General features: G+C 33.8%; 1 protein-coding gene and 1 long non-coding RNA gene across 2 annotated transcripts; both read right to left on the bottom strand.

The window, feature by feature from the left end:
- Window positions 1-1,155: 1,155 nt before the first annotated feature.
- LOC145588339 (uncharacterized) lies at window positions 1,156-3,951 on the bottom strand. The gene is made up of 3 exons (XR_014101582.1): window positions 3,783-3,951; window positions 1,736-1,797; window positions 1,156-1,441 (listed from the first exon to the last, which is right to left on the bottom strand). It is a non-coding gene; the product is annotated as an uncharacterized LOC145588339 (long non-coding RNA).
- Window positions 3,952-5,846: 1,895 nt separating this feature from the next.
- Window positions 5,847-9,352, bottom strand: LOC145588338 (protein FLOWERING LOCUS T-like). The gene is made up of 4 exons (XM_081644978.1): window positions 9,137-9,352; window positions 8,961-9,022; window positions 7,645-7,685; window positions 5,847-6,203 (listed from the first exon to the last, which is right to left on the bottom strand). Exons 1-4 carry the CDS (start codon window positions 9,350-9,352, stop codon window positions 5,980-5,982), a joined length of 543 nt encoding a protein of 180 aa, XP_081501104.1. The 3' UTR covers window positions 5,847-5,979.
- Between the last annotated feature and the right edge of the window lie 1,533 nt (window positions 9,353-10,885).

The raw sequence follows: 10,885 nt of genomic DNA, 5'->3' as shown, positions 1-10,885 counted from the left end.
GAATTTCCTCACATTGTAACATTATTCATATATTCCACTTTGTATAGTTTTAATGATTTGTATTGATTTATACTGATTTACACAATTTTACTTTTTGCAATAGGTTTGGCTTGAACGGAACTTAACTATCCCTAACTTCCATTTTTAAATTGAGTTATGGTACTAATAAATATATATCTTAGTCACATAGACATACAGTAAAATTTGGGGACAAGGAGTAATTAAAAATACGGAGTAAGTACTTAATATTAGGGCAATACATAAAACATTATACAAGCACAATAATAGTCTTCCATTATACTACGTAGTTCACTTCATATTTGTGACTTTTAGCCAACACTTTTGGGAGACCTAGGAAGAAATACAAACACTTTATTATGGGATGGATTAATTATAAGGTGAAGGAGTTGCAGAAGAAGCATAGAGAGCTTAATATAATGTGGATCTTACAATTTGCTTCCACCCAAATCTCCTTCCCTTCGACAATTGAAATAGACAGCAGCAACTGGGGTAAGATCGTGGACTTCGGCAAAGTCTCTTGTATTGAAATTCTGACGCCACCCAGGAGGATAAACATTTTGCTGTCCCCTTTGTTGAAGCAACACAAATACCATTCGATGTATCCCCAGTGATGGTTGTGGGCTCTCATACGGAACAACCTCTTGGCCTAAACAAAGAATTTAAAAAATTAAAAGCCGAGTGACTATTGACCATTCAACGCAATAAGTAACCATGGAACCATGTGATGAACCCCTACGGCCCTACTGCGTTGCGTGCACATCTTGTTGGTTGCATGCAGTGTCTGAATAGGTTCTTCACTTGTGGGGTGTCCGCACTCTTGAACTGTATGTATTAGAGGATGTCACAAAATTTTGGTGCATGTAGTGCAGTCTCAAAGTGGAGCTGTTTAGGTAGTTTAGTTCAACAAGCTAAATAAGCAACTATTTCCTTTTCCCACCATATTTTCATAATTGTGGTCTCAAACATATAGGAAGATTAGATAGCAAAGACATCTCTCTCTAATGTAAGCATCTTGGCCTAATAAGATGATTTAAGCAACAAAACAGAAATTATTTCATGCACCAGAAACCATGGAGCCATGCTCACACTGGCCTGCTACGACTCTGCAAGGCCCATGCGGCGCCATGAAGTTAGTGCAAGTGGTAGCCAGTTTTTGGAGTATTATCAGCAGTATTCTTAGGTGCACCATATCTAATGCTTGCAACGAAATAAAGACAGCACGACAAAGTGAAAAACATGAATTAAATGTGCATGCAATACAGCATCTGAAATTGTTCCAGAATTTCATCCAATAGTAGTATAAAAAAATCTAGATGGGGCATGGGGGAGGGGGCAAACTAGAGACTAGAGAGTTGAACTAATTGGTAAGGAAACTCACCAAAGGATGCATCAGAATTCCCGGGAATTATCAGTCACCAGCCTTTTATTCAAATAAAATTCAAACTGTTAGCAAGCAGCTAATAAATAATTGGTGATCTGCAAATGAAGCCAATAATATATAGTATGTGCAAAAGCAGGAGTTTTTAAAGATCATGAATTGGTTTTTTTTATAAATTTTTAGATTATGTATTCACAAGGTTAGGTTATCAATAAATTCATGATTGAATACAAAACTATAGGAGGAAAATTCAAAAGCATGTATATTTGGAGTCCTTGACTTATTTACCAGTGAAGCAGAAAAGGAGGAAACTAATATTGGCATAGGACTACTTACCAGTGCATGTACTCCTTAAGCGACGGGTTACTTGGGCTCGGAGCGTCAGGATCCACAATTACCTATACAGAGAAAATCAAATTCAGATTTTGGTGGGAAAGAGAAATACAGATCAATAAAAGATATTAGAAAAACATGCTACTAGTCTACAAGCTTATTTCATGCATAAAAAGGCCGACTTGCCAAGGTGACCTCCAACCTCAACCCTAGGTTGGCTAACAACTTGAGAGGGTATGAACTCACCTCCAGCAGTAACAATTTCATTGTTATAGATTATGTTGAGAGTCACAGGACTATCAATGGCATCCACAACATCTCCAATAACTCTACCAATTTCCAATTCCAAATAGCAGCCCGCAAGTTAGAATACATAGTTAATCACTTCATTGAAAGGCATTCTAAATATAAAGGTATGTTGAAATACTTGTCAGCCAGCAAAAAGGTACAATATTTATACTCTCAGTTGTCTCTATCTTAACATACTGTATAGAGGGTGGTGAGGTACTCTTACGAGAGCAAATCCCAATGAGGCATTGTACTAATGTACTGGGAAAAAGACTAATTAACAATCTTCAAACAACTATAAAGAAGATAAAAGAAGAGGTAGAAATATTAAGGTGAAAAAGAACTTGACCAATCCTAGACCACATGCAGTCCAAGATGACACATATTGAGTGTTGATACAATTTGTTCAACAAGATTTACAGCTGAGTCAATCAAAGTGATATCCACAGTCATGAATGCAGAAGGCTGCAAATTAACAAATAAAATAGAGCATAAGGCTAGGTATTCTACAGAAACTTAGATTTAGGTCTGAAGAATCTTTCTCAAACCATATTGAGAGTGAAATTCGGGTTGTAAAACAGAAGCTTAAGCATACTGATGGTAGATAACATATCAGCATCCTCTTCATTAGCATCTATATTCTACTCCAACAACAAACTTCAAAGTTAGCCAACATCGAAGCTAGAGGCAGGCATGTTATCTTGAAGGATGTCTAAATAAAGTCTAATGCAGTTAAATCCAACAGGCCAACAGGCAAGTCTATGTGCTTCTTGGATCATTTAGGACCCATGTCAATCAAAACCCACAATGTAATAAAAATTTCAAAATATAATCATCACAAAAAATATTACTTAGTTACCATTAAACTACATCATTACTTCTTAGCCTGCAATTTTTTTATCCTGCCCACAGATTTGCATATTCCTGTTCTTTTCTTTGGGGTTCTTATGGTCTAAAACTTAAAATCAATCACCGGGTTATAGCCTCCGGCCCGTTTATCCAGAAGACAATGATCCAAATCAAACTACATCCACACTAAGAAAATGAAATGGAGTAATAAAATTTAATCTCCAAACATGTCAATATTCCCTCTATTTTTTATTTTATTTATTTTTTATTTTTTTTATATTAAGAGTTACAGATTGATAAAATATTCATTCTAACTTTCCAAGACACAAATTTGACCATTATTCTAATAATCCAACGACATATTTTACAACATATCTGTTATTTTTACAAGTAGTTATTGTTTGTCAACATACAATTTCAACTATTAATATCTCTTATTATTACTGTACTTATAATAAATAAAAATTAGGTTAAGAATATTATGAAAATTTATCAAGACATTTCTAATGAGATCTCACATGATAATGTTTTATCATAATGATAAATCATAAAAGTCAATCAAAGTGGAATTAGTGAATAGGGTCAAAAAAAAAAAAAAAAAAAAGTTTGACAAACCACTCTAAGGAAGCGCTATCAATTTGAATCAAAAGTTCAAATCTATGGAAATACTGTAGATAATTACTGTATTTGTTACCAAAAGCAACATCTTTCTACACTAAATCGCCTAAATTAGCATATAACATACATATGATAAAAGACTATACTACGTATAAAAATAAAATAAAAAAAATAAAATTAAAAAATCATCAACATTAAAGATTTTCTATGTTTGGAGTTCAATAAGCATCATACATAAGAGAACAACGTAAAGTATGAGATCAGATTCAAAAATTAAAGAAGTAGAGAAAATAACCTCAACGAAGTTGTGATATTTTGATCTGGGGTTGAATCATCTGTCAGCGAGAGGTTTGAGAGAAGGGACTGAGGTTGGGAGGATGGGTTATCCAAAAGATCGGAGCTTTGGCTGAGTTCTTCTCTGGAATCCATTATTGGAGACTGGAAAACAGAAGAATTAGACTGAAGAAGAAGAAAGTGAATGGAAAATGGTAAACGGGGGTTTAGTACCTTGATTGGAGTGACGTTACACTTGTCGCCAAATTATAAGTTATTCGCGGATTCCCTTCATCTCTAGATATATTGACTCTTTACAACCTTCTTATAATGGCTTTGACAATTTTGAATTAGTAATTAAGTAGAGTGAATTTGTTGCTTGATTAATCACAAAAATTCACAATGTATCTTTAAATACATCTAAAATTAAATGTTGTATGGTTAAAATAATGAAACTATTATGAAATAGAGTGAGTACATTAGTCGTAAAAGCTTGCATTGAAATATGTGCAAATAGTATATGTCAACAACAATTAGGAAACAAGTTAGTATATTGATGATGTGCATAAGAAGAAAAACCTTAAATTAGATAGATCTTTTCCTTAGACTTGTAAGAACTTAAGAAGTATTATTTTCTATCTTAGAGAAATAATAAGTTCAAATAAGAGCTAAAAGTTCAAAATAATATTAATAGTACCTTAGTTTGATTTAAAGTTACAATAATTTCAAATAAGTTCACATTTGCTTCAATAAGCATTACGACTTTACGAGTATTATATAGATTCAAATCAAATAAAAAGTTTTGGAGAAAATTGTCGAATTAATATATCGACTTATATTTTCCCATAACATTTGTAAATAGTGGCTTTGTTTATGCTTACCTTCCATATCATATCGAGGCACAATCTTGACTCAAATTTATCAACGATGTCAAATCATATTTCTCATTGGAGACCCATAATACAGTTGGTTAAGCAATAGGACGGGGGGAAAAACGTATATTTCCAAATCTTCGACTAAATCCATGTAAGTTGTGCAAAAAAGACTCTTACAAAAGGAGAGGACTTATTGAAACCTAAAAAACAATAATACATCAACACTAAAAATACTAAGAAAAACTATTGGGGTCTATCACCGATAAAATTCAGGAAATCCGGCCCCTACATAAATATTTGAGAGGACAAAAATATAGGAGTTATGTATTGAGTGCGTAGAATAAATCTATTAAGGAAAATCATGTGATTGGAGAAGTAGTAACTTACCATTATTGACGTGATGACTCAAACCAGTAAATGAGTGCAGTGAAATTTTATGTTCGATTAGCATATCACTTTGCAACTTTGTTCTTATTATGTCAAGTATTTTAATTACCTTAAATTACCAACATCTTTTTCTTCCTAGTATTTAGGGTCTATTCACTTCACCTTAATTTCAATTCAGTTCAGCTCATTTCAGCTCCAATCAGTTCAGTTCAGTTCAGTTTAACTTTTAATTTCCTTCTCTCATAAAATATTCATTTCAAATCTATTTAATTCAGTTCATTTCATTTCAGTTCAATAAATGTGAATAGACCCTTAATTATAGTTGTTAAGCTCTTAGCTTTAAAAAGTTATTGATCGGTCAAAGTTTAATTGTTAACATACGATTAAGCATTCGATCAAGTACAATTAATTGTTGAAGAAGTAAATTAAATTGAATAATACTCTTATTTGTGATAGCGTTTACAAATACCAGTCCATAATATGTAATAGTATGTATTATTGTCAAACACACCTAGAAGTAAACAAATGAAAGTAGTATGAAACAAATACAAGTACCAGTATATAAAATAGAATCACTACTTTTGTTTAAGCTCATGAAACAGTATTGTACCATAAAAAAACAAAAAAGATAGAACAAGGTAATATAGATAATAACTATTGCATACGATTAATATTACTTTGTAAGACTGTAACGATTACACTTTCCATAGAATAATTTTGCCTGTTTTGTAACTGTGATTTACTAAAATTCACAAAATTAAAATTAGGCAAAAATGTGATTAAATCGGAGGTACATGATATTATAGACCGACCACTGTATTATTTATATATATATAAGTGTAGATTAGATGATCATTAAAATTAAAGGTGTGCTAAAAATCTTCAAATGTCTTCATCGGTGCAAAATAAACGAGTAAGTTGCAGGAGAAGCATTAGAGAGGTCAATATTTTGTGGTTTTACAACCTTCTTCCACCACAACCTCCTTCCCTTTGACAGTTGAAATAGACAGCAGCAACTGGTAAGCCAAGGTTGTAGAGTTCAGCAAAGTCTCTAGTGATGAAATTCGGGCGCCACCCGGGAGCATAAACAGTTTGCCTTCCGAGCTGTTGAAACAACACGAACACGAATCGATGTATTCCCTGGGATGGCCGTGGGCTCTCATAACAAACCACCTCTTGACCTAAACAAAGAATGGTCGAAATAAACCTTGAGTGAGTATATTGATCATCCAATGCAATGACTAAATATATAAATAATTGGGAGTGTATGATGAATGCACTTGTAGAATTGTCTGATGAACCCTAGTGGCCTAGCTAGCTGACCACGTGCACCACACATCAGGGGCGAAGCCAGGATTTAAAAAAAAAAAAGTACAAGGTTGAAGGGGATAGGTAATCAACAAGAATCGAAAGAAGAACCAACAAGTGCACATAGATGTCACACAGGTTCTACCAGTGAGCTACAGATTACACGCTTAAATAAGTGTACAAATTTAATTTTTATCATAAACCTTAGAGGGGGGCAGCTATAACAATTAGGAAATTTGTGTTTGGGCCACGAGGGCCGGGCCTCCACCAGCCCCCTCGGGCTCTGCCCTTGCCACACATCTTGTTGGTTACATGCATTACACAAATGTATTTATTTGAGTAGACTTATATATCGATCACTCGTGTAGACAAGTACACACTTTTGTCTAGCATGAAGGTCAGATCACCACCTACTAGGCTACTAATATACCAAAAAATCATTCCTCACATTCAAAATACAGGGTTCAATTCAGTAGGTCCTCGGTAAAACTGCTACAACAAGTTTTTGGTGTAGATCTTATTTTTTTCAAATTAATCCTCTCTTTTCGTCCCTTGGTACCGTTAACCGTACGCAATTCGAGATTTATAATCATATACCCCTACTCTATAATATGACAAGAGGACTATAGAGGAGTGCACGAGTGATCAATAATAGCTAGGAACATTTATGAATACCCATATGATCAACTCATTATTGGTACAAAAGAAACAAAAGAGAGGGATTGGAACTACTCCTTCCTTTTGTTCTAATAGTCAACCTGTATCATTGATCTTGTGCAAAACTAACTATGTATACAAACTCCCTTATTGTTACACAAGCAGAAGAAATAACCTAATAAGGCAAAAACACAACTACTTGTAATACGATAATCTTTCAGGTTATGGTCTTATATATTGACTTAATAAACATGTAGTAGTAGACAATTAGAAGGGCATAAACAGTACAGCTAACACTGTATTCTCCTTCTATTTCTTATTATCTCAACCTATATGGCCTTAGGTAGTTTGATCATATTAAATCAATGCATACTATATGGTGTGTATGTATAATAAGCTAATAAGCATCTTGGCCTACATACATGTATGGGTTTACTAGATAGGGTGCAGCAAAGTCGCTGATTATTTCATGCACCAACACCAGGGTCATGGCAAACATACATACGACGATACTCTTAGGTGCACCATATATATATAATGCTTGTAATGAAAGATAGCAAAAGATATAATCCACATTATTAAATGTGCATGCAATACTATGCTATGCATCTGAACTAATTGTTGATGATTAAGGATTGGATCGGAATTGAAACTCACCAAAGGTTGCACCAGTGGTCCCAGGAATATCAGTCACCAACCTTTCATAGAAACAAAATTCAACCTGTTAGCAACCATTTTCTACTAATTATTGGTGACCTGCAATTCAATTGCATGGCGCCAATTATATATATGTGCCAAACCAGATCAAAACTTTTAATTTGTAAGATTTTGCTCCAATGAATTGACTTTTAAACTGAATTTTGAGACCATATATATAAAACATGAATCCATAATATAGTTCATTTTAGAATCATATCATTAATTTGAAGGAAAATGATCTAAGCTCATATACCCGTCTATTTTAAAACTATACTAAGATTATTCTAAAATTATGTATGATGATTACCATTTTCATTTATAATTTGACTAGGTGCATGTGGGATTTAGTGGATGGGGTGCATATATATCCCATGCTCGTCCCACAACACCTCCATGAAGGCTCGAACTCGTGATCAATTGGCTCCACCTTAGGACTAGGGATGGCAATCCAGTCCGAATCCGACCCTACTCTGCCCCGATTCGAGGTAAAAAATCCGCTCCGAGTCCGAGAAAAAAGTAATCCGAGTTCGACTCCGTTAAAATAATCTGACTCCGAGTCGGAGGAGGGTCGGAGTCGGATCCTAAAAAAAATCCGAGAAAAAAATCCGACTCCGACTTTGACGGATTATCCGACTCCGACTCCAATAGATAGTGGATTTTTGTGTGGGTCATGGTGGCATTGGGTGTGGGTTGTCAAGGCCCAAATAGCCCAACATCTCAAAGTATATTAAATAATGTAAATTAAACTCGGAGTCGGGTCGGATCGGAGTCGAAGTCGGAGGTCGGATATTGAAGTCGGAGTCGGAGTCGGATTTCGAAGTCGGATGTCGGAGTCGGAGTCGGATGTCGGATTTAACATCCGACTTCTTGTCGCATCGGAGTCGGATTTAGCATAATCCGCTCCGAGTCCGACCCGTTTCCATCCCTACTTAGGACTTGACATGACTATTACCATATTCATTGTCACAACGCAGTAGAGAATAATTTATATGCTCCTATGCATGGTTGTAATTTGCAGCATATATATTCCCTTAATTATGTCATGAGTGAGCATGCATGACTAGGGTTTTAACTTTTAAGAGCTTAATCAAAGAGATTTCACAAGTTTAATTACCTCACATCACAATAAAAATAAAAATAAAAAAATAAAAAAAAATAAAAAAAACTAGAATTGTATTCTAAAACAAAGAATTATTGTATAAAATGAAAGAAAATGATAGTAAAATTTGAAATAGAATATGTTAAAGTTGGCATAGGTTGGTCTAGCTACTTACCAGTGCAAGTACTCCCTAAGATGTGGGTTGCTTGGGCTAGGAGCATCAGGATCCACCATTACCTATATATAGAAATGACCGAATTCAGAAATAAAGATTGATCAAAGAAAGAACGACAATTAATTCAATTTAATGCACTTGAAGTTTATACATATTAAGGGGTCACATCAACTTACCAAGGTGTAGAAAGTCCTAAGGTCATCACCTCCTACCTCGACCCTAGGCTGACTATCAACTTGAGAGGGCCTAAACTCACCTCCAGTAGTAACAATACGATTGTTATAGCTGACTCGGAGAGTTACCGACCTATTAAAAGGATCCAAAACATCTCCAATAACGCGACCTATTTCTAATGGATCTCTTGGTGCACTTGTTGAAGCTGTTCTAGGCATTATTATATATATACTTTATTATATCTATCCTCACTTTAACTTATATAATAAGCTAGATATCTAGCTAAGTATATATGTAGAGAAAATGTGAACTTGCACAAAATAAGTCCTCCAAGTGAACACTTATATACTGTTTTTTTTTTTTATCTTACCTTAGCTTAGCTTAATTAGCTTTCATGTTGGGATGTTCCATCATCAATTAGTAGACTTTGTCTTGGTAGTTTTTAGCATAACTTACCGTCTATCAAAATACTAAGGTCCACTTATTTGCCATAAATTGTAAAGTGATGGACCAGCTGTACTGTGTTAGATTCTTCTTAGAAGAAATTAAGTCGGTTCAGAAACCTAAGTAAACATACATAGGTTCTAATAGAAAAGCTTAACTTTAGTACTTTACTATTGTTTCCTTTTTATCTCCTCAATTAAAAATGTTAATGTAACTATGATCTTCTTGATCTTTTACTTAAAAGATTTCCCTTAAAACAGTTGCATTGTGTCGTATTTGGTTGTCAATCATTAGAGAAAACTAGAATACCATTATTGGTGGTACTAAAAATAACATAACCCCCTCTAATCAAAATTAAATTTTATTTTATTCTATTTATTCCAGATAAATGTTGTTTCACAATGATTTATGCAATCTTATCCTTATAGTCAAATTATAAAGTTTGTAAAGATAAATCCTTATACCAAATCTTACCTCCTTTTCAACTTAAATTGTTTATTCGAATATGGGCAGAAGTGTCATTTTATATGATTTTTACACCCGTACAACATTTAGATAGTGTTTGACAACTGGCTTAAGAGGACAATTAATTTGATAAGTTAAAAAGTGAGTTTTTTTACATTAACAATCACAGTAATAGTAATAGTAAAAATAACAAGAAAAACTCAAAAATTTAGTCAAACAACTTATGCTAAAACAAAAAAGTTGGTCAAACCCAAGTAAAACATCCAATAACCAACATCGATTCTAAAATGCCGACTTAATCTATCTGATCTGAGGATGTAAAGTACTCCGTAGTTGATTAATGCATCACGTTGCACTATGTCAACGATAAGACGATTGTATATATAGGATATATTATGTGCGGCTTACAAGCCGTACTAAATAACCTAACTTGAGAGTTTTTAATTTTGAGAAATTCGAGGAAGAAAAAGAGAATTTCTAAATTTTGAGAATTCTCATACGGTGTATTTTAATTTGGGTAGTGGAAAGTGATTTATTAAATCTAATCATGAGTTTGAAAAATTGACAACAATGTTGGGTATTAATTTAGAACTCCTAGCAAACTGACTTTCATACTAATTTATCAATTAATTAATGGCGGGTAAAAACATGTGTACTATAAAGTTGAAATTAAATCATTCTGCTCGAACAATAATAGTTAATGACTAGCAATCTAGCATAGATGAGTACATGTTTTCCCAAAAAAAAAAAGCATAAATGAGTACATCATAGATTCATAGCCCAAAAAAAAAAAAAAAAAAAAGTCCACACCTGATGAGTATTACGTATTAGCTTTGTAATAT

Source organism: Chenopodium album, chromosome 17 (assembly GCF_948465745.1).
Source record: "Chenopodium album chromosome 17, dcCheAlbu1.1, whole genome shotgun sequence".
NCBI lineage: Eukaryota > Viridiplantae > Streptophyta > Magnoliopsida > Caryophyllales > Amaranthaceae > Chenopodium > Chenopodium album.
Note: the sequence above shows the minus strand (reverse complement) of the source record. Positions and strands in the feature narration are given on the sequence as shown.